The 24566-nt window shown below is 45.2% G+C and overlaps 1 protein-coding gene across 9 annotated transcripts in view; it reads right to left on the bottom strand.

Annotated features, from left to right (window-relative positions):
• The window catches only part of Mbnl1 (muscleblind like splicing regulator 1), a 164877-nt gene that overhangs the window by 7768 nt on the left and 132543 nt on the right, over nt 1-24566 (bottom strand). For 4 of the 9 annotated variants that reach the window (XM_090337801.1, XM_090337792.1, XM_090337787.1 and 1 more), the window contains 7 exons: nt 23098-23268; nt 15038-15238; nt 8746-9003; nt 7584-7637; nt 6422-6575; nt 2122-2157; nt 1357-1451 (listed from right to left, as the gene is read on the bottom strand). In XM_090337801.1, coding sequence (XP_090193927.1) covers nt 1357-1451; nt 2122-2157; nt 6422-6575; nt 7584-7637; nt 8746-9003; nt 15038-15238; nt 23098-23268 — 969 coding nt within the window. The remainder of the gene's footprint in view (nt 1-1356; nt 1452-2121; nt 2158-6421; nt 6576-7583; nt 7638-8745; nt 9004-15037; nt 15239-23097; nt 23269-24566) is intronic. The other 5 variants (XM_090337809.1, XM_090337819.1, XM_090337839.1 and 2 more) reach the window with 5 other exon arrangements.

Here is a 24566-nt window from a genome sequence, read left to right as displayed (position 1 = left end):
AGCGCTTGTCTGAAATTATAAAGTAACTTGTGCTCTTGAGAAGTCCTTTAGTGACTATGCTAACAGCCCAATGTTTACCCACAGCACATGATACATCAAAGGAATGAGGGCATGGCCCCTCCTCACAGACTCAAGGGCTTCCCCCTGTCTGCCCTTCCACGGGCTAGTACCACACCACTGCTTCTGAGGCCCACTGGCTCCACTCCACCTTGGGTCAGTGGGTTAGCTGAGGCCTGGCTTAGTTCTTTTCCTACACCATCAACCCAGAGGAACTTTGCTTTCATAACAGATGCTTTGATTCTATACCTTTAAACCCAAACTAACTTCACATGAAGAGGACATTATGTCATCCAATCTTTTCTAGAACATAGTTTTAAACAAGATCAGAAAATGCTGGTGGAGTTTTCTTTGTAAAGCTTTCCTAAATTAAAACTTCAAATAATCCTTTTCTTTCAAGTAGTTAACCCTTACATGTCACTAAGTTTAAGTCTCTTAATCAGGAGCTTTCTACTTCAAAGTATCCTGTATGACTGTCACCTCATAAACTTGGGTGGAAAATGGAATGACTCTCAGTTGGCAATTCATTTTTTGTTACCTTTCATGTATCTGCAATATTTACACAGGATAATGCAGAAGTGAGGACACTTAGAAATGTTTTTTGTTAAGTGTACCACCAAGAATCAGTTGAGATGCTCTGCAAAGAATTCACTAAGTACTTGATACTGGGGCTTGAACTTGGGGCCGATGCACTGTCTCTGAGACTTTTTGCTGAAGGTAAGCGCTCTACCACACAAAATAAATTTTGAACAAGCAAATCTGTTTACTGAAGAAAGCAACGATAACTTTATATCAGACTCTATTTACAAGAGTGGTCATTTGTGGCATTTAAATATTTTCATTTTTCTTAAGAATTTAGGTGAGAACTAAGGAATGGATATCCCAAATGTTTTCTTTTCTTTTTTAGTCCTGAAATTGCCTGTATTTGTGATCCGTTAAAATACCTACATAAGTGGTTGCGAACAAATGAGAATTGCTTGTGTAAATGTCATTTTAGTAGCTTCAGGAATGAGGCTGCGACAACTCTGGAGCACGTAGAAATGGCGTCAAAGCATTCGGCCGCTTGTCACAGAAAGGATGTGTAGGCCAACAAGAGGTATCTCTGAAACCCCATGCTCATCAAAGCACCCAGGACAGCCCTCACGAACACTGACCTGTCCGCAGGCCCACCGGCCGGCCTGCCTGCCTCCATGGGAGGCCCAGGCGCCAGTGGTCACCGCGGGCAGCCTGTGCGTGAAGGCTGTCCCTCGGAGCCCAGGGAGACTCAGTTTTAAGAAACAAAGCTGTAAATGAGCAAACCTGGTTGGCTGTGGCTGTGGCAGCGAAGGGCACACTTGTGGCAGATGTTGTTGCCGCGGACACAGTGGCTGGCGTAGCACCGTGCACCATGGGAACTTTCGGAGGGAAAATCAAATAAGCAAACAGACAGAAGAGTGTGGCGATATGGAAACCAGGCAACATGGAGCCATTGGCATGGCATTGATCAGAGCAGTGAGCCGCGTGACAGGACATGACCAGAAAGGGACATGCAATCACAGCGCAAAGCGGGAGGCATTCCGGGGAGGAGCGAGAGGGACGGAAGAGAAAAAAAAAAGGGAGGGAAAAAAAGCTTGTTACCATCAAATCAAGAAAATTGACACAAACAGGCTTAATTTGCTAAGTCAAAACAAGAATTTTATAGTGCTCACAGTCAGACATTCAAACTCTAATCAAAATACAGGTATTTACTTCATATATACAGCTATCTGTTTGATTAGAAGATTTTTTTATAAGTTACTACTACAAAAATAAACAATTATTACTTTCATGAGATAGATTTCTTTTTTAACACACCAGAGCTCATAGTCCAATCAAAATCCACCAAAGGTGACTGAAGGCGACGATTGCGTGTAAGGAAAACATGTGACTTGACGTCAATTAAATAGAAAATGGCATTTAATTGACAGGTGTTAGTAAAGGGGAAATGGACTTGCCCAATAGGTCACAGTTAAACTGAGCAGTGGATTTTGAGGGGCTGTGAGGCACACCATCGTTTAAGAAAAATCAAGAAACAGCTGCACCTACCAACGTTTGTAGCGGGCGTCATGCACAAGATTGAGCCTGCCCATCATGCATTGCAACAGGAAGGCGGATTTGAAAGGGAGAGAATTAAAACATCCCATCACACGTGTAATTAGGAAATTCATTTGAACAAAGAAGAAACATTGTTATTATGGAAACAGTGGCTTGTCACTGTCAGCACAATGAAATAATACAACAGCACCGTGACCAATTAGAGCTAGTCTCAGGTGAAGAGTAGCAAGCTGGTTTAACTGTGTGCTGGTACACTTACTTCTCCCCTCCCCTGCCCAGTTGCTACCTACAAATAAAACTATTCTGAAAAAAGACTGAAACCTGCTCCATGCTTCCTGAAAGAATATTGCCATTTGTTCTGCCGGAATATGGCTCCTAGCCAGCTGGCTGTTTGGGTATCTCCAACTTTGACACATGACACATTAACATTTTCTCTAAATGAGTAGATATCTAAATGAGTAGATATTGTTGATTAAAGTAGTAAATACTTTAATGTACAAAGTAGTAACACCACAGCATTCTCTTTAACTCCCTTGGCTTTACTTCTGTTTACTCTAGCAGCAGCCACACAGACAGAAAGGGACTGTGATTATCGATCCAGGAACTTTACTTGGATGAAAATACAGGGATAAATTATGCATCACAAGAAAGGGAACTTCTCCTTGTTTTGGAATTCAAATGCAGGAAAGGCTTTATAAAAGGGGATAGAATTTAAGTCAAACTGCTTCACTTGGTATCAGGCAAAACAGGTGTGTTTCCATAGCTAGGTGAGAGCCTTACCGATGGGGCAAATGTTTTACAATATTTCACAAGCAAGGATTGCTCATGGGATTTCAATGAAAATCCCTGAGTGGGAGCTAACAAAGATGCACGCCCCATGTGGGTGTTGGCATGGGTGCTCAGAACCCATGTCTGACCATGCTAAGTAAAAATAAATGTTCTATAGGTAGCTCTTGGACTCTTGTCATAAAAATATTGGAAGTCTGTTTATTTTTTTTTTTTACCAAGCATAGGGCACTTTTTCATATGGGAGCTTCTGTTCTTCCTATGAGATTATTTTAGATTTGTAGGTTTTAAAATACCAACTGACTTTATGTTTCTATCTAAGTCCCTAAATCTTGGCACATCTTGTTAAGTACTCAAAGCATCTGTGATGAATACTGGTTAGAAAAGTATCTCCCCACGCAGCCTTGCTCAAGACAGCAGCCAGTGAGAAATGCATCTGAATTTGCATTAGGGCTCAGCATCCGTCACAGCTGCATTCAGTGAGCAGCTTGGGCCACAGGCCTGTGGTGAAGCCCAGGGACGGATGGGGAGCAGGGCTCCCTGGCTGAGGCCCCCGACACTATCGGCCCTCACTGAGGCCCTGAGTCAGCTTTGTGGAAGACAACAGCAAAACAAGCCAAGAGCAACCAGGAAGCTAACTGGACACAGTAAAGCAAGCATAACTGAACATGGTGTAGATCTGACCCTCGGGGAACCATGACCCTCTCGTGGTAGGCCGGGAGGAAAGAGTAACAGCATGTTTAAGGGTATTAAAGTCAACTGAAATATCACACCAATGCAGATTTTTAATTTATTACTTATTGTTAGCCTTACATTTGTAGTATTTCATCCCGTGCATAATAAGCCTGGGAATGAACTAACCCTAGGCTCACTCTCTCTAAATCACACAGCACTTAGGATTTGAATTTTCCTAATTGTCATTAGACCCAATGCACACAGTTCTGAGGGATTGGCAACAAATGAACATAAGGCAGCAATGAAAAGTCGCCAGGGTGCAAAAACTCACAAACATAAAGACAGAATGCTGTAGGACCCATTTGCCAAAAGCAAACCCTCTTCAATTCTGTGCAATTAACCATGAATGGTGCACAAATAGCCAATTAACTTCTCCCTCATTTTCAAAAAAAGGCAAAAGTGCACATATGTGTGAATTTCCTCTTGCCCCTACGAAGCTATTTCCATAGAAGGGCTGTGTTTATGAGGAATATGTATTTTAATTACATGACTTTTTAAGTTAAATTTTCAATTGGCCTTGTGATGATGCAGGAAAAAAAAACAGGGTGATAACCAAATGTACAAATGGAATGTATGGAGAGTTGAAATTTCAGGAAGGGGAAAGGAAAGAAGGCAGGGGAAAGAGGAGCAGGTACAGAGATCTGGTTGGCAGTTGCAATTCTCACATGATAATTCAAGCCTGCTTAGTTTTAGCCTAAGGAATACAATGTGGATACAAGGGTATCTGGTTTTGAACTCAGGTACTCTTGCTTGCTCAGGTTGTTTGCATGGTTTGTATTCTAGCACTTGGGCCACAATGCCTCCAGCCCTGCTTTTTGCTGGTTATTTTGCAGATAAAAGTCTTGGAAACTTTTCTGCCCAGGCTAGCTTCAAAACTTGATCCTCTGGATCTCAGCCTCCTGAATAGCTGGGAGTATTGGTACTCGGATGGTTGAAGGTCTTCTAGCCATAACTTACCAACTTACAAGCTCACAACCAACGGAATTATCAGAACGGATGTTCAAGCAGGCAGCTTCTTTGTTTCCACTATTTATAATTTTACTAATGTATAACACTGAATTATGAATATTTATATTTATGTTAATTATGATAAATCTGTGATTTCTACTATTTCTAAAAAAGACTTGGCCCATCTCCCTGCTTGCCCATGCTGCTGGTGAGCCTCTAGCACTGTATACAAAACCTTCCTGGCTTTTGGCTCCCTTCTGGCAGGCTTGCTAGTCTAAGCCAAGGAAGAAGTGGAAGCAAATTCAGATCTTTGGGAGGAGGTAAGGATAGAGGAGGCTGGATGATGAGCACATTATGTGCACTTGGGGAAATCAGACAAGGAAGCCTGCTGGGGAGGACATGGTGGTGGGGGAGCAGACAGGGTGAGGCGGCTCCAAGCACACCTGGCAGGCGTGACTGGGACACCCGGCCCTGGGTGCTCCAGCAGGGTCTGTCTGCCATGCATCTGCGTCTTAGGGTGAGTGGATCTGAGGGCACAGGTGGGGAGCTATCCTGGAGTCCAGGCCAGGGAGTCTGGACCAGAGTCCTGGGGTGGCTGTAGAGTGTATGTGGGGGGTCAGGAGGAAGTGGTGTGTAGCTCTCAGTGTGGGGAGTCAGGAAGAGGTGGCTGTCAGTGTGTGGGGGTCAGGAGAAGGTGGTCTGTAGCTCTCAGTGTATGTGTGTGTAGGTCAGGAGGTGGTCTGTAGCTCTCAGTGTGTGTGTAGGTCATGAGGAGGTGGTCTGTAGCTCTCAGTGTGTGTGTGTAGGTCAGGAGGAGGTCGTCTGTAGCTCTCAGTGTGTGTGTGTGTGAGTGTGTGTGAGTGTGTGTGTGTGTGTGTAGGTAAGGAGAAGGTAGTCTGTAGTTCTAAGTGTGTGTAGGTCAGGAGGAGGTGGTCTGTAGCTCTCAGTGTGTGTGTAGGTCAGGAGGAGGTGGTCTGTAGCTCTGCGCGTGTAGGTCAGGAGGAGGTGGTCTGTAACTCTCAATGTGTGTTGGGGATCAGAAGGAGGTGGTCTGTAGCTCTCAGTGCAAACACTGGACCTGGGGCTCTGCCAGTGCTCGCTGGAATGGACACCGCAGGACATGGCTGACCCACAGAGATAGAAAGTAGGTCTGAAGAACAAACAGAAAAGGCTCAAGAGGGTCCACCCCTACATGGCACCTCAAAATAACCTGGTTTAAATGAAAAAAAAAAAAAAAGATCTCCACCCTGCCAGTCAGTACTGTCATGTCATGGATCATGGTAGCTGGTGGCGGCAAAAGGGTCTTACAGCGGGATGGCATACTCGAGCTGACAAAGGGAGGGGAAGGGGGGAGAAACAGGGTGAATCCCTTGCTTGGGTACCATAGGCACAGGGACGCACCCCACACCCTGCTCGTGCTTCTAGGCTTTGGGGCACGGACCACGGGGAACCAAGACGCCTTTCCAGCGGCTAAAGCCTTATGGCACACTGCACACCTGCCCATGGACTACAGGAGGGCTGAGAAGGGCCGGGGCCCTGGGATCTGGCCCTGCCCCTCGCCTGCCACCGCCCCACCCTCCCACGGCCCCTCCCATCACCTGCCCTCCACAGCCCCACCCTCCCCACTGCCCTGCCCTTCACCTGCCCAACCCTCCCATGGCCTTTCCCATTGCCTGCCCCCACGGCCCCGCCCATTGCCCCACCCTCCATTGCCCCGCCCCATCCCACAGCCCCACTCCTGCTTCACACCTAACCTTCCTCTCCCATAGCCTGTCCCCTGGCCCCACCTCTGGCTCTCCCTGGCCCTGGCCCTGTCCCTCACCTGGCGGAAGGAACGCTGTGTGCTGTTGCAACTGCATGTTGGCCAGGGCCTGTTGGTACTGGAAAATACCCGAGTTAAAGACTGCGGTGGCACCGTTGGTTTTCTCGAGAGCAGGCCTCTTTGGTAGCGGGGGGAGTACGGCTTGAGGAATGCCCTGTTCAGTGAACGGGGATAAAAACAAATACCAGTAAAAAGAGAAAGAGAAAAAAAGAACAGTCAGTTGAAGATTCATGGTTAGGAAGCAAGAGCAAGCGAGCAGCAGAGCACTTAACTACCCGAGGGGCACAATCCAATCAACCAAAAAATTAAAGAAAAAAACAGCAAGATAAAAGCTTTAAGGAAGCATTATTCTGTCCACAACAAAACCCCACTAATCAAGGCACAGGTTACAGGTGTTAGGTCTGTCCCATAATGCTTCGGGCGTCCTGGGCGAAGCCACCGGCCTGGGGCCCAAGGGACGAGGCACAGCCCTACCAGTTCCAGGAGGGCGGCCAGGGCAAGCGGTGTTAGTGGTTAATCCTAGGAGGGTGGCTGACTGGACGAGGGGAGCCAAGCCCTGCCCTGCCCCTACCCCGAGCTGCCCTGCCCTGCCCCTGCCCCTGCCCTGCCTCTGCCCCTGCCCTGCCTCTGCCCTGCCCTGCCTCTGCCTCTGCCCTGCCTCTGCCCCTGCCCTGCCCCTACCTTGCCTCTGCTCTGCCCCTGCCCTGCCTCTGCCGTGCCCCTGCCCTACCCTTGATCTGTCCTGCCCTGCCCTGTCCTGCCCGCAGCTGGCATGCATTCTCCTGCAGCATGCACACTGCTCTCTCACTGGGCTAGAAGATGCACATTGTCCACTCTCCTATCTCCACCAGCATGCTAGCCAAGCAGGCTCAGAGATCTACATGCTCCTGTCCACTAAGGATTTCTCTAGAACATCCGACACTGCTAAACTTGCTGGGCTCGGGGAGCCGCTCTCCGCTGCCACCATCTCCCTGGCTATGTGCCCTCCTTCCACACTCAGGAAACCACACGCGGTTTTTTTTTTCATTGTATTTTATAACTTTATATCAGGAAAAGGATTATATAATTTTAATTGGTAAAAAAATAAAAATAAAAACAAAACAAAAAACTTGTATCTACAATAAAGCTACATGCCAAGCTAAAAGGTGAAAGGTCATAGTACCAGGTCAAAGGTTGCCTCGAGGGGTCGCTTCAGTGATTTGACAGCCGACTGAGTCTTAATTAGCAGGCAGCGAGCACATGATGGCAATGGCCAGTGGGGTTCAAGCGCATTAACATAAACAGCAAGCAGAGGTGCATCATGGGGGCAGCAGTGCATTTTGGGTAGGTGAGAAAAAAACAAACAAAAAAACAAATCATCGGAATGCCATATACAACGGATAACAAGACTAAGCATGCACAATAAAGGCACTATCCAGTTGTTATTGGGAGATAACTCCTTTCTGTAGTTAATTACAAACGAGATACCTAACAGGAAAAAAGGGAAGTGAAGAGAAAAGCAGAGTCTGCCTTCGGTATTTTTGCTCAAGTATCCGAAAACAAACACAGAAAAGACCTCTCTGGGAATCATTGCACTGGGTGTGAAACATCTCAGAATGATGGTTTCAAGGACTACTGCCAGAGTAAGCTATGTATTCATGGAAAAGAGGACAGTGTTAAAACAGCTAAGCACAGAAGGACAGGCTCATTCCACTCAGCTAGGACGTCCCACAGAATTCCACCTTGCAAGTGTAGTTTACTGTGCATTCTGTTTGAACCTGAGGGCTGTGATCTTCCCTCCCTCCCGTGCCCTGGCAGGGCAAAGTCTCTGCGGTCTTAACAACTCTGCTGATGCTACAGTGCTCTCAGAGACCATTTAGACAGCAAGCTTGGTTCCCAGAGCCTGCCGCTGATATGACAGTTTTGTTGAAGTAGCTGGTCTGCCCGGTTCCAGAGTGTGTTCTTGTGAAAGCAAGAGAGGAGTAAGGTGGGAAGCTGGGTGTATCCAGTGACACACCACAGGGGCAGGGGCGCTGACTGGAGGGCAGACAGAAGCAGCCTAAGAGGGCTGAGCCAGAGAGGAGACAGGGTCTTTACCGAGCAGACATTTCAGAAGCCCTACGTCCAGAATAAACAAGACAGGTGATTAAGCATTAGGCCCAGAGTGGGAGTGACTGGACCGTCTGGACACCCCACGTCTGGGAATGGTCACTTCTTTATGTTGGTCTGGGATACCTGAACAAACCTATCTTCAGCAAAAATGAGAACAAAACAGGTTAATAAATGGGCAGAAAGGGCAGCCGCTGGGCTCCTTGCCACAGCAAGGCCGAGCCAGGCCCACTCACCATGGCAGCGGCCGTGGCCGCAGCCTGGGCAGCAGCAGCCTGGTTGACCTGGTACTGGGCGGCCTTGATCTTGGCTTGCAGGTGTGCAGGTGGGTGGAAGTACTTGCACTTCTCCCGGGAGCACCGCCCCTTGATGTAGTCCATGCACACTGTCACTGTGTTGTCGTTCGTATCAATCATGGTGCTGTCGGCTGGGTGCGCAAACCGGCAGTCATTCTCTCCCCGGTTGCAGTTACCACGCTGGTACTCGCGGCACACCTGGGGGAGGGCGAGGTGCAGAGGGTCAGTCAGTCAGCAGCCGGAGGGCCTGGGGGGGGGGGAATGAGGCCTGGGGGCTCAGAGACAGGGAGGGGGGAGCCTGGGGGGGATGGGGCCTAAGTGCTCAGAGATGGGGGGGCCTGGGGGAAGACAGGGACCAGGGGCTCAGAGACAGGGGGCCTGGGAGGATGGGGACTGGGGGACCAGAGACAGGGAGGGGGGGCCTGGGTGGGGAATGGGGACTGGGGACTCAGAGATAGGCAGGGTCTGGGGGTGAAGGGCCAGGGGGTTGAGACAGGGAGGGGGGAGCCTGGAGGGGATGGGGACTGGCAGCTCAGAGATGGGGAGGGCCTGGGGGGGGACTGGGGACTCAGAGACAGGGAGGGCCTGGGGATGGAGAGCCTGGGGGCTGAGAGACAGGAGGTGGGGTAGGTCAGGCCTGGAGGTCTGAGAGCAAGGCAGTCCAGGGGACTGGGTCAGCTACAGGAGGAGGACCTGATGCCTGAAACCACTTTTTCCTTTCCCGGTTTTATTGGCACCCATCAGTGGCACAGGAGCTTCCTCCTGACATGACCCTATATGCTTACAATGTACCCAGATCAGGTACCTCTCCCTCACCCTTCTTTATCTTCTACTCTCTGAAAACTGTGGCTTAATAAAAATATTTCCAACAAAAAACTAGCTGTAGACAATTTCAAAGTTCAGCAGTCCCAGTGCCCTGGATAAAAAAAAATCCATTTGTAGTCAATGGTAATACATTTAGTCTAAAATTATTTAATTGAAAACTACATCAGTATACTAAGTAAAAAATAAAGGTAAGTGCACAGGGAAGGAAGATGGAAGACATTCTGTTAGTCAGAAGAACAAAGTCAGTGTTCCAGAAATGAGATGCAGACACATCAAGGACACAGGAAAAGAATTTCACAGATACTCTAACAAGTAGTATGCAATCACCAGGAAATGTCAGACAAACTGAATGAATGGAAGATTTATTTATTTATTTAGTTAGTTAGTTAGTTTTGCCAGTCTAGGGGTTTGAACTCAGGGTTTGAGTGCTATCCCCAAGCTTCTGTTGCTCAAGGCTAGTGTACCACTGCCGGCTTTTTTGAGTAGCTTACTGAAATGATTTCTATGGAGAAGTATAGAAAAATCAAAGTCAATAATATCTTTGTACTATGGTATTTTTAGGAGTTGGTTTTGATCACCAGGGATTTACTTGGTAGCTACATGAAGCAGATGGAAAGAATGATTAACCTGTGTTTTTTGTACTTGCTTCATGTCTGCTGTTTTTGCCATGAAGATGGCAGGAGAAGGTGACAGGGTTTATTTCCCCTTGGTCTGCTCTCCTAGATGTCAGTCCCTGAGAAGAGCCTGCTCATTTGGGACAATTTGGCCTTTCACCACAAGAGGGTGATCTAAACACAGAATGTCCTCAAGATTTGTTTGCTCATGCTTCCAAAACAAAAAAGACAAACATTAACACAAACCTCCTTTTAAAACACATATTTCAAGGAAATAGTTTTTAATGTTTCAATTGACTCTTTCAGAAACTTGCTCAATGCAGACACTGAACTCTTTATTTTGGAGTTAAGTAAGAAACTGTAGCTTATAAAATAAAAGTGTTGGGATTTGTGTAAGTAAAATGATGGCATCAGAATCTGTGCCTTCACTTTTCTCCAAGGTGGCTCATGAGAACTACACAGTGAGTACCCTGCTTCTCAGGGAGAGCAATGTGGGTGCTCAAGGGAAGAAGATCTAGAGTTATGTCCAACTACTTAAAGAATGAAAAGAAGATCAAGAAGAAGATATAAAGCTAGTCTTTGTTGAAGGTCTCTGTGGTCCAGGGTATCTCCTTTGACTCCTCTGTGATGTACTCAGAGGCATGGGTGGAAAACATTTAAGCACAGTGGATGACCACAAATTAAAACTGTGAAGTTTCAAAGCCAACTGTTCTTTACTTTCGTATTTGTATTTCTTTTCCTGTGTAAGTTTCTTCTGGGAGAGATGAAATAAACTGACATAGCTACATTCATATTATTTAGCTTTGAGAAAAATAAAGACACAGAAAATCTCTTGCGACACCTGTACTGGTAGGGGCTACAAGCCAGAAGAGCAGGAAACATTTGTGAAGTTTTAGACAGGCAAGGATGAATGGGTCCTGCCCGGCCTGAATGAGCACAACCCGAGGACCCTCAACAGCACCGTCACCCCTGTGGCCGTCCAGCCATGTGACTTGGCCCTGACTGCTGAACACAAGTCTGACCTGTTTGTGTTCATTCTGGAACAGCAAGAAGACTTTAGTGTATGCCGATCCACACCCACAATAATCTTTCAGATGGAATTTTAGGTTAGCAAACTATAACTGATAAAATTTCCACTAATTTTATCTCACAATTTAAATCAGGATGAGATACTCTGAGATCTGCCCTGCCGAGAATCTAGAACAGAAGGTAAAATTCCACCTAACATCCTAGCAACCACTGCAATCTTTTCCTTCTTGCTCAGTCTTCTGTCTGAATGCATTTTTTTCTTTTTGCCAGTCCTGGGTTTGAACTCAGGATCTGAGCACTGTCTTTGGACTTTCTCAAGGCCAGAGCTCTACCACTTGAGCCTCAGCACCACTTCTGGCTTTTTTTTTATTATGTATTTGGTACCGGGGAATTGAACTCAGGTCTTCGTGCATGCTAGGCAAGCACTCTACCACTAGGCCAAACTCCTGGCCCCATGTCTGAATACATTTTTAAATAGTTGTAATTATAATTACTACTTGGCCACTCTTTTGGCTAAAAATGTATCTATGTGGAAACAATGCCATACTTTGCTATGCAGCAAGTTTGATGTCAACATCACATTTCATCACAGGGTTTATAATCTGTAAATCTTTCATAGGCTACATCCATCATTCCTGTATCACAAATAATATTCATGACTATAGGTACTCTCTCAGGGTAACTATAGGAACAGCATTACTGGTTTAAGGAATTAAAGCATTTTCTATAGCATGATAAATGTTCTTCCAATCTAAATTAAAATAATGAGCCAGAACTGGGAGTCATGCAAGCATGAGGTCTTGAGTTCAAAAGGACCATCAAAAGAGGAGGAGGAAAGGGGAAGAGAAAGAGGAGGAAGATCAGACATAAACATGAAATGTGGATTATTGAGGCAGGCACTTGTGTAATCCTAGATCTTCAGGAAGCTGAGATATATCTGAGGACCATAGTTCAGAGCCAGCCCCTACAGGGAGGTCTGTGACACTCTGACCTCTAGTTAACCACCACAAAACCAGAAGCAGAGCCACACATGGTCCAAGTAGCAGAGCTCTTAAGTGAAAAAGTGTGGCTTAATCAAAGAGAACATTTGTATTATGAATTAGGTAAATTTATACGTGTCAATGAGAAAAAAGGACAAGAGATTATTTTCAAAACAAAAAGCAAATCTTGTCATTAAGATTTAATGAAAACATGTAAATTCTAAATTTCCAGAGAAAATAATCTGCAGCATAATTATAAACTTCAGTCAATAGAAACAACACAGGAAAGCTTTGCAAAGAAATGTGAGTCAAACAGTGTGTCTTTTCTTGTTTATCAAGAGTGGTTCAGAGCTGGACAGAGCTGGTTTGGGATCATAAATTACAGTAAGTGGGGTCCAAGAGTTTGGCCTAGTGGTAGAGTGCTTGCCTAGCATACACAAAGACCTGGGTTCCATTCCTCCACACCACATACACAGAAAAAGTCAGGAGTAGTGCTGTGGCCCAAGTGGTAGAGCTCTATAGATAGAGAAAGCCCAAGGACAGGGCTCAGGCCCTGAGTTCAAGCCCCATGACTGGCTACCCCCCCAAAAAATTAGAGTAAGTGCCACTCTACAAGCCATGAAACTCCAAGTTGCAGACTGCTTCAAATTGCCCAGCTGCTTCAGAAGGTAACGAAGTCTGGGCAGGAGACAGACAGGCCTCATGACACTCAATACAAGCACATTTAAAAATCACCAGAATGGAAACAGGAACTCTTATAAGGGGTCTTAAACCGTATGTTAAAGCCCTGAAAACCTAGGGAGAGTCACACTGACTGACACTGACTTAGTTGAGGCCTAGTAAATGATGAGATGTTGCTTTCAGAAAAGCAGTGTTCTGTTCTCACTCTATCTGGGAAACTGAGTCAGCGACAGTGTTCAAAAGCAGGAACAGAGCTAATTATAACAGGCAACAGATACTCAGCCTGTTTTAGTATTTTATCAGTTTAAAGGCAGTAATGTATTACTAGGAACTACTGTGGAACACACACCTTCATGTCGCTCCTAACGAGACTCTGGCCTTGGGCAAGCCTCATGGAGACTGTGCTAGGTGTGCAAGCATGGCAGACACTGTGCCACCGTCTGTCACAGGGAGGCTCAGCCTGCAACATGCTCCTGGGATGGTGGCCCACGCTAGCCATGGGTGTAGGACCACTTCATGCCACAAGCAGGGGACACGGGGCTTCCCATGATTGCGTCTATGAGCAATGAAGTGACTGCCTCACTTCATTCATTACCAAGTCCCAGGACGGCAGTTAAATGCTCAGAGCTGCTCCTGACAACTCCTTCAGTGAGGGACAGCTGGTGGCAGCCAGAAGGCCATGAAGCCTCCTCCTCCCAAGGCTTCCACCTAGGGAAGATCAGCGCCTCACCAGGGTCGCAAGGCCCTGCTTGCCCAGGATGTGCAGAGAGTGGATACTCAATGACGGATGCTACATGAGCTGTGCACATTGTTTCTGATCATGTTGGGAGAAAACAGAAAGAAAACCAAGGCTGCCATTCCACCAAGCACCACAATACATACGTAATGACAGATTACTTAAAATGAAGTCTCCATTCTCTCACAGGTTTTTGAATACTATGACTATGAATACCTGCTACTTGCTACTAATAATTAATCCATTCATGTCCATCCAGACTGTCCCTATTAGCTTCCTAGAGACCAATCAACAATTACATGTTGAGAAAGCAGAGGCAGACCACAGAGCTTGCATTAGAAGGGTCATGTTGGGGGGGGGGTGAGACTGTGTGGAAGACAGCACGAGATGATGTACAACATGGAAAGTTCCAGCAGGAGCAAGTTCCCTGAGAAAGAAAGCAAGGACAGGACCTCACGTTTGAGGACAGTGCCATGCATGTGCCCCACAAGTGGTTAGTAGCACACTGAAATTGGAGGCCTTCCTTCATCTATGCAATGACAGTCTCTAGGAAAGACACTTATCACCAAGTTCCTGCTGAACTCACAAATTATCTGGGTCAGTTACATTGATGTAAGAGTTTACTTTGCCGATTTCTCGGTAGTTAAACCCTGCACGGTTTCTCAGTTCTAGGTCCTGCCTAGAGAAAAAGGGGGTTTGGCACATGGTAGGAGTCTTTGTACTTTCAAGTTTCCATTCTTGCTTATGCCTACAATTGCATCACTCATTAATTCTCAGCTGTGCTGAAACTCTGGACAAGTACTTCCAAATCAGGTGTGAGAGTTTTCATAGGCTTTCTTCCTCTTGTAGCAAGCCTCCCGGCTTTCTCAGCAGAGGGACTCCCTCACCAAGCCATCTTCTCTGAAAACTGCTTTCCTCAATGCCGACTTCACAAATCTGTCGTGCTGGTTCAACCACACAACTGACTACTCAGGAGAAAGCTGGCAAAGGCAAACTCCAGCATGCTTCATGTGCAGGAACTAGTATTTGCTTTGTCTCTGGAAGGGCTCGATACATTTGGCTATCCTGGGTGGTAGGCAGCAAATGTGCGAGAAGTGCTCGCTCTGAGCTGGACACCTTAAATGCCCTCGTCTGCACGGTTCTGAAAGGACCAGCAGCCAGATGCCACGCCTCCATGCACGGATGTTCCTTATAGCTGTGCACGCGTATGTACACCTATCACACAGCATATACGTACATGTATGTCGCACACCCATGTTCTTGTAGGGCCTTGTGAGCACTAAGCCAGATGGCTGCCCTGACACTGATGCCATTCTGTCTGTGGGGACGCTGAGAAAGTGCTCGAGGGAGAAGGGCCCTCCACCTACCTCCAGTCTGTCGGTGCGCATCAGCTTCTGTGCTGCGGCGGCGGTAGCTGCGGGCACGGGGACACCGGGATTCCCTGTCACCAGCATGGGTGCTGTGGGCAGGATCTCCGCAGGAACCAGGCTAGGGGACACGGGGCCCAGGTAGGGGTTAAAGGCCGCGGATGCATTGGTTGCTAAGCTCGGTGCAACTGAAAACATTGGCTGGAAAGGAAAACAGAGAGTAGAGTTTCACAGCAGGTCTGATCTCTGCAGAGCCTGCCTATAGCCACATTTGCCCATCCTCCACCCCCGCTCCTGCCCTGTGTGCTGCGTCTGTTAACTGTGGTTTGGCACCAGGGGCATTTTCACAAGTAAGCATCAGACCAATATTTTTATAGATATAGAATAGATAAAATATGGATTAAATCCTCTAGTGATGTAGAAGTCTGTAATATTTGGGGTTTCCTTTGTAAATAATGTCCCAAACATGCGATGCAGAAACCCAGGCTCCACTTTTGTCCTGTTGAATTCAGGATCTTGTGGAGGAGGTACATCCATAACTGGATGCACTTGAAAGGTCTGTGGACACATGTTAGCAGATGCCCCGTTACCTAAATAAATACAGCAAACTCCTAGGGTTGCCAGTGTTTATTCATTAGCAATGGTTAGTGTCAACTGCTAACACATCTCCTGGGTGTGTGCACAGAGTGGGTGAGGGAGCCAGTCACGTAGGCACACACTTGTGTGAGACTGTCACACCCATGTGAGACATTCAAGAGTAGATTTATCCCACAATGGACAAAAGGGGATGAGAGGGAAAATATGTACAGAACATCCCCAAAGAAATGGTTACAGAACTGTTCAAGGAAATGCATACTACTGGCATTGAATAAATTATTACAAGACAGAATTTCTGTCAAAAATGCTCTGAAGAATACATATTGTGCCAATCTGTTGAGATGTGTGTGTTATAAACCGTGTTGGCTATTCTGTAGAACCAATGTACCTGAATCTAAGTTAACAACTTGCTTGTCCAGTGCAACAGAACACAATTACCTGTCTTTATGTTTTGGAGAATTCAAACCCTTAAACTTTGTCTAACCATAATATTTGTCTTTAAAACTAAGAAATAAACACCTCATCACAAAATGGATCTTGTTTGTTAGACTATATCTTTAACAACTTTCTTTATCTGGTGGTAAGAAACAGATTCACAGCGCATTTTTGTAGGGAAAGTGAAATTCAGTTGGAATGACAGAAAGGGTAAAAGCTCGGTGGTACCTCAGAGCAGTGCAGGTGGCCTTGGAACAAAGCTGTGTGCCATGTTAGAGCCACATTGAATAGGTGACCCAGGCTATCACACGGAGGCCACCAAGCATCTTTACATGACTCTGATGAACCCTGCGTCTGGGATCTGGAGCATGGTCTTCTTCTGGGGGAGGGGCAGCTGTGCCTCCTGGAGATACCAGGCTGTCACTGGGGGTGAGGGGTGGGAGACCCTCCTGTACTCAGTGGACAGAAACACAAGTGTCCAAGTGTCCTGTTACTGTTACCCAGAGTCCACCACACTGAGGCTGAGCACACGCACGTGTGTACACACACATACAAACACACACGCACACACGCACACGGGGACCACCCAGAGTCCATTGCACTGAGGCTGAGGACATACACACACAGGGATCACCCAGAGCCGACTATGTTAGGCTGAATGCGGGCGGGCGGGCGCATGCACGCATGCATGCACGCACGCACGCACACACACACACACGCACACATGGATCACCCAGAATCCACTGCCGGGTTGCTAAGGACTTGCCTGCCTGACACCCCCGCCCCCACACACAGTTCAGTATCTTCAGCCTCAGAAGAACATGAAACAGAGTATCTAATGGATAACTGGAATATTGGGGGTAAGGAAATAACTATGCCACACATTGAACTGGTACATTCAGGTAAGGTCTGTGGCTGGATGGATGATGTGGTGAAAGTGACCTCTGGCGCTCCAGTCCCCGGGCCAGCTCAAGGAGCTTTCCTAGATGCTGGTCGTGTGCTCCAGATATTAACAACCAATAACCTGTAAAAATCTGGGCCTTGGCTGCTTCTGTCTCCAGCAGGTGACAGATTCTACTCTGCCCTCCTGCAGCTGCTGGACAGTACAAGACAAGCCTGAACTGTATCAGCGAATGCATGTTCCCTTGAGAAAACTCAAGGGGAACTAGCCCTGCCATTCTCTCCCAGACAGCACAGAAACCTCCCACCCTCTAAGTGAACAATTATAAAGAACTACTGAGAAAGTCAGGCAGGTGGGATTATCCCTCTGCACGGTTTGTATACATCAACACAGAGCACTTAGAATGCTTCCACCAGAAAGCTGAAATGTTTACATCACTTGGACACAATCTATTATAATGACTTGGGATCAAATTCACAAATTTATTTGGAAGGAACACTTTAATAAGTATGACCATGGGCTGGTAAAATTCAGCTTTGTTACATCCCATCAAATAAATACCCCACAAATGCATATAATATAGTGATTCCAAATTATAAATAAAATAATGCTTAAAGCTGGGTGCGGTGGCTCATGCCTGTAATCCTAGCTACCCAGGAGACTGAGATTTGAGGATCTCAATTCAAAGCCAGCCAGGGCACAAAAGGACCTGAAACTCTTATCTCCAACTGCTAGCAAATGGGAAGTGGAGTTTGGCTCAAGGGTAGGGTGGTAGCTTTGAGCTGGAGAGCTCAGGGACAGTGCCCAGGCTGAGTTCAAGCCCCATGACCCCGAAAAAAATAAAAAATAAATAATCCTTACTACAGAACTTATCAAAAGACAGTGATCTTCCCTGCAAATTGTTTTCTATTGACTTGTTGTGTAAATTGGTTTGCTGGAATTACCTGACGTCACTCCCCGTTAAGCCCCATGATTTGCTGAGGGGAGCGGTCTGCAGCATAAGCTCTATGCGTTGAAACCTGAGCCCAGAAAAGCTGCAAGGAAAAGAACTAGCACAATACTCCCTCAATGTGTGTGACTTGGGCAACCTTTCTGCACCATTTCTGTGGCCTGGCTTTCTCTAGGAGCTCCCTGAGGGGTAGGTAAGTGCTGAGGGTCGGAGGACACAGCATGGACCTCAGGTCATGAGTTTCTGAGCGGCTACACCTGGGCCACTGTTCCCTTCCATGACTCTCTGCGTGGCAGAGCCCCAAACACGGTAGATAAGGCAGTGCTGTCTCATGCAGCACCTGTCCTCTGAGCACCCCCACAACAGCGTGCACCCATGTGACTGCCCAGGTGTGGTCCTCTACAGGCTGTGATCATGATTCACGAGTATCTGTGCTGCAAGAAGGTGAGAGGTCATCTGCCAAAGGTCTTCACCAATATACAGCTTCCGCAGAGAAAAGCAATTGCAAATTTACTCATTTTCATGCTGTTTGTGAGTTGTTTGTTTAAAAGGAGACATTCGGCCTCCATTAAGGTAATCAGGCTTCATTATAAATGAAAATATTATTCTATTTCACATCATGACCATAGTTAATTACACAAACATTATCACTAGTGATTCCCATGTGTTGTGTGCAGGCATTGTGCTTAGTGCTGGACCTGTGGTGCTGTGGGTAGTTTCCTTCTCTAAATAAAGGGTTGTTTTACCATTCTTCCTTTTTCTAGAGGGAGTGGTCAGTAGGGAAAGGGTCCATTTTGATCTCTGCTCAGTCTCTAGGCACAGAACAACATGAGCTCAGCACAACGAAACTTCATTGAGGGAATACTTGACAGATGGCCAGATGGATGGATGGATGGATGGATGGATGGATGGATGGATGGACAGATGCATGATGGGTGGATGCTTGGGGAGACAGATTCATGGGTGGATAGATGTATGGATAAATGGGCATATGGATGCATGGATGGGTGGAAAGGTGGCTAGATGTGAGGATGGAAAGATGGACGGATGGATGAGTGGATGGACAGACAGATGGGTGGATGGACAGATGGATGATACATGAATGGACAGATGGATGCATGGACAGATGAGTGGATGAGTGGATGGATAGATGGATGCATGGATGGATTATAGCCTTCAGGCTAGCTTTAGGCTAGATTTAAAGATTACAAAGAACATTTGCAGATAGAGCTCAGCAACTGTGTGGAAGGCCTGACACACAAAGGTGTAAATGACTAACTCCACATGGTTCTGAGATCAGTGGCTCTCACTTAATGGCCAGATACACGTTACAATCACCAGAATACTTTGAAGGGGTTTCTGCTTTGCCCCAGTGTCACCAAGAAAGGCACCTGAGAGCTCCTGGTGGAGCTCAGATACATAGACATACACAAACAGACACAGACACACATAAAGATACAAACAGATACACAGATACATAGACATACACAGACACATAGACATGCACACAGACACACACCCACACAGACATACAGAGGCACAATGACATAGACACACAGACACATACAGATACACATACACAGACACACACAGACGCAGACTCACAGATACATAGACATACACACAGACATATACATAGACAGACACACAGAGACACACACAGTCATACACACACAGACAGAGACAGACATGCAGATATGCACCTAGATACACAGATACACACATACACTGACATAAAGACAGACACACAGAGACACACAAACACACAGAAATATACATAGACACACACAGATACACACAAACACAACACATATATGTTCTATATGTAAGTAGAAAGCACCTAGCCTACAAACTGCTTTTCTTGCCAAAGAAACTAGCCAAAACATCAAATGTTTTTTTTTTTTAAAAGGTCTTTGAATACTGGAAAGAGACCCAGTTATATTTCCTCTTTCCCACAAAATTTAACCTCTACCAGACTATATGAAAATTTATTTTTGCTTTGCAATTTTTACATTAAACTTGTTTTTCTGCCAGTCCTTGAACATGAACTCAGGGCCTGAGCATTGTCTTGGTCTTTCTAAAGACTAGGGCTGTACCACTTGAGCCACAGCACCACTTTCAGCTTTTTTTTCCCTATGTTTGTGGCACTGGGAATTGAAGCTAGGTCTTTATGCATGCTAGGCAAGCACTCTACCACTAGGCCAAACTCCTAGACCCTATATTAAACTCTACACATGTAGTTACTATGAAGTAAATGCTAAAAATTTCAGCAGAGTTATTTATTTTAAAACACCATAAAACAACATTTGTTTCATGTTCCCAGTTCTTAATGATGGGGAAGGGTGTGACAAATCCTGCCATCAGAGTCACTGAGATGTATGGAACAGAGATTTTGAAAGCCAGATTTCTGTACATTTATGCATGTAAAGATCAAACCTATAAGCAGTAAAAAATAAATAATTCATAGTATATAACTGTCGGGGTCCTTCATCCCCAGTCCCTCTTGACTAGTAGGAGGGATGGGGAAAAACACACCCCAACCAGTCCAAGCCGCGAGAGGAAATGGCCCACTGTCCTCCTGCACTCAGCCTTCTTTCCTGAGAGCACAGAGATGCCATGTAGCTTCATTAAGGCAGGAAAATCTCTCTCTCCAAAAAAAAACCCCCTCCTGAGGAAGTCCCTCCAGCTAATACACCCTCATCCTAGGTCCCAGCAGAGAGTGATAAACAATAACACATTTGTAACCAATGGTAATCAAGTCTTGAGCCCTGCCTCTTGCGCCTTGCCTTGTTTCAGCAGAAAGTTATTAGACATGGGGTTACTCGGCCCCCAACATATAACCAAGGTAAACAGAGCTGCTTCTAAGCACAGCCCTACAATTGGCTAGAACTGTAGTGAGTCTCAATAAACAATTATTTTGATAAAAGTCAACAAGAGCTAATTGGAGTTATCAAAAAAATTGCATTATGAATTCTTCTTTTCTAAGAAGGGAGCAGGTTACCGCAAGCTCATTAGCAGTGTTGTTACAAACTGTCCTAGGCTGATTATGAGTGGACAGATCATGAAAGTGCTGTACTGTGGCCTCAGATTCCCTTCATCCTTAAAAAGTAATCTATGATACAGGAACCCCAAGGTATCCCTTTCAGGCTTTACTAGGGCAAAGCTGACAAGGAAACAGCCTGTGCCTCCACTGATGGCCCTGTGATGGCACATGGGCCATGTGACCCCAATGCACACAGGGTAGGTGGGCGGGTAGGTGCATGGATGGATGGATGGATGGATGGGTGGGCAGATGGACAGATGATGGGTAGGTAGATGGATGGTAGATGGCTGGATGATGGGTGGATGAATGGGTGGGTGGGTGGATCAGTGGATGTGTGACTAGGTGGGAGGATATGTGGGTAGACAGGTGGATGGGTGGGTAGATGTCAATTCAATGCGATGCTGAGAAGGCATTTTACCAGACATTCCAGATGAAGTGCAGGACCCACCATGAGGTGGAGACATGGTAAAGCAAGCGTGAGTTCTAGGGGAAGTGGAGGTCAGGAGTGCTTAGAAGTGTGCACAGATGGCCTTCAGCGTGTACGCAGAGACACAGTCCAGCTGGTCAGAGTAGCAGAGATACTTGGAGTCCTCTGCAGGCCTGGAATGACACCCAAAGATCTCGGAGGTACTCTGGGGCAGTCCTTTGTTTCCATGGAACTAAGTTTCCCACATCCAAGGGACAGGACATGGTTAGGTAACGTATTGGATAACATCTCTTACTCGCTATATGAGTATCACGGGCAGGAGACTGCTGTCTTCCATTTTCTTTCAGAAAGAAGGATTACAACTAAAGACTTTGTAACAAAATGGGAATTCCATGCTATTCCTACAGGACATGTAAAATTAGTAGATGTCATAACAATACACTTAAATCCCATTTTTAACTGAACCTCCAAAAATGCAATAAAATAAAACTAACTTAAAACAAAGAACCACTGATAACCATCTCTCTCCTCAACTGTAGTCCTTGGTATCACTGCCAAGGGAACATGAGGCCCCTCCCACCTCAAAATGCAACCCCCTCCCTTTCGGAATGATTATTGCATTAAGTTCTAAGAGATAATAATAATTTCATTGAGTTTGGATGTTAACAATGTATACGGAAAAAATTCAACAATTAGCATGCCAGAAAAGTATTGGTTGCCACATTCCTCTGACTACGTAATATCACATAAGTCAGTTACCAGTCATTACTGTAACCATTGCAAGTTTATCAGGCATAACTACGATATCATAAGTAACCTAGAAAGTTTGTCTTTTAATACACACAAAAATTCAAATAAATAGTGGTATTCATAAACAAGCATTACACCACACACTGTTAAGCAACCATTCAAGATCTATACAACTCATAGCTCATCAAATTTATTTGTTGTTGTTGTTGTTGTTGAGTCATGGGGCTTGAACTCTGGGCCTGGGCGCTGTCCCTAAGCTCTTCAGCTATCCCTAGAGTCACAGATAAGAGTCTCTTGGTCTTTATTACCCGGCCTGGCTTTGACTGAGATCCTCAGATCTCAGCCTCCTGAGTAGCTAGAGTGACAGGTGTGAGCCACAGAGCCCAGCCTTTCTTTTTTCTTTCTTTTTTTTTTAACTGCTTATAGTTCCTGCCTTCCTGTTCGCTTTGCTCTGATGAGACTTCTAAGCCCGTGTTGATGATCTGCCACTGTGGGAAGTTGCCTAGCATTTGTGACTTTGAAATAAACTTCAACCTAAGTTTTAAAAGAATCATTAAGCCTCCTTTTCAAGGAAGACAACTAAAAGGATTCTTTTCAAGGAGAAGGAAACATAGAACTGTTCTCAAAATTAAAGTATATATTCCCATTAAAAATTAATATGAACTTTAAAGGTAGCCTAAAAGGCATATGACTCTACTAATGACTTTGATGGCTATTTTAAGTTATCACAGTAACACCTGCAAAGTCTTATAATTTGTTTTGAAGAAATGTTTAGAGAAAAATGGCGATCATGAAATAAATGATGCAATGGAAATGGTTTTGACAGAAGCTGAGTGACTTCCAGTGTGAAGATGGCTCTGGGTGTGGCAACATTCCTTCTCCCTACAAAGTCCTGGCCTATCCCACATTCCCATACTCCCATGGGGCTTGGCCGCCCAGCTCGGCCAAGGGCGCTCACCACTGGCTGCAGAGGGGCTCCTGGCATCATGGCATTAGCCAGCTGCATCTGCTGGGCCAGCATGGCCATGTTCTTCTGCTGGATCAAGTTATTGCGGCCGTTGATCTCCAGCTGCGTTTTCAAGTGGGGGGGCGGATGAAGGTATTTGCAGTTCTCCCTGGAGCAACGGCCCTGGAGAGACAAAAGTGGCAAGAGCTGTCTTAACAACAGGAACTCAGCTAACTGCAGAACAACAAAATCGGTTAAGGCTGGCCATGCAAGCAAACCCACGGTGGACTCCTCACACTGCATTGTTACTACCATTTTTCTCAAACACATTCAGAGTATTTCAGCCAACCTAATGCATCCATGATGATAAAGTAAAAGTTTAAAATGCTCTAGACATAATGTACTCACTGCCTTACGAATGTAACTGCAATCCCTCTAATACATCACCCTGACAACAAAATTTTTTAAAAAGTTCAAAATCACTAAGAAATTACTTTGTAATAATTTTAGCATTAACTAGAATTCTAGATTAAAATAAAAAAAACAAACAAAACAAAAAACTCTACACACTTCCAAGGTAAAATACTAAAACAATAAAACGTTAAATAGAGAATCCCAAGTCTCCTGCCAGATATCTTCCTGGTAAATCTCAAAGAATTCAAAAGAATCACAAAATTCCATCATCTGTTTTTGCCTGTATTGAATCCTTAAAAAATGAGTTTGGAAAATACAAGAGCAATGACTCGATATTTGCATACCCAATGCTTTGGACATGGTATTTGAAATACAAACGTAACTACATAGACATAAAAATTTATGACTCTATAGACATAATGTTTTATTACATAGATTAATATATATTTATGACATACAAACCCTCAGCCTGATTTTAATTATGTTCTAAAATCTAAGTGCCAGTGATTGTATATAGAGATTCCCTTCTTGAATACTTGTTAAACACTTCATTTGAAATATGATGTAAAAATCAATGTTAATAAATTCTTTAATAAAAAATGAGTTTGGAAAAATCAAACATGGTATCTTCAGTAAAGCAGTGTCTTGTCACAAATAAAATTAATATTAACTTCTCTCTATAAATCCTACATTACCATATTTATGGCCAAAAAGAAAGTGCCTATCTGTTCTCATTGTACACTGATTGTAACTATTAACAAATATTGTTGAAAACGCAACTTCTGTCTTTCAAAGATAAATCTAATTCTTTTATTTTCCAACAGCAATAAAAACAATCAGAAATGACTACTATTTTCACTTTCCGAATAGTTGATAATCTCATCTTTGATGAAAGAAAATCCACTACTATAAAATATAAATACTACAAACACAGGTAAACCATTTTTAGGGAGGTTTCTTTCCATCAACATTATTTGTCAAGGTCTGGAGCATGCTACACAGTAGGAAAGACTCCTGCACTTGTGAATACATTATCAAACTATATTGACAGCAATGGTCTCATCAGA

This window comes from Megascapheus bottae, chromosome 1, assembly GCF_031878675.1.
Source record: "Megascapheus bottae isolate mThoBot1 chromosome 1, mThoBot2.hap1, whole genome shotgun sequence".
Lineage (NCBI taxonomy): Eukaryota > Metazoa > Chordata > Mammalia > Rodentia > Geomyidae > Megascapheus > Megascapheus bottae.
This window is presented reverse-complemented; position numbering and strand designations above follow the sequence as displayed.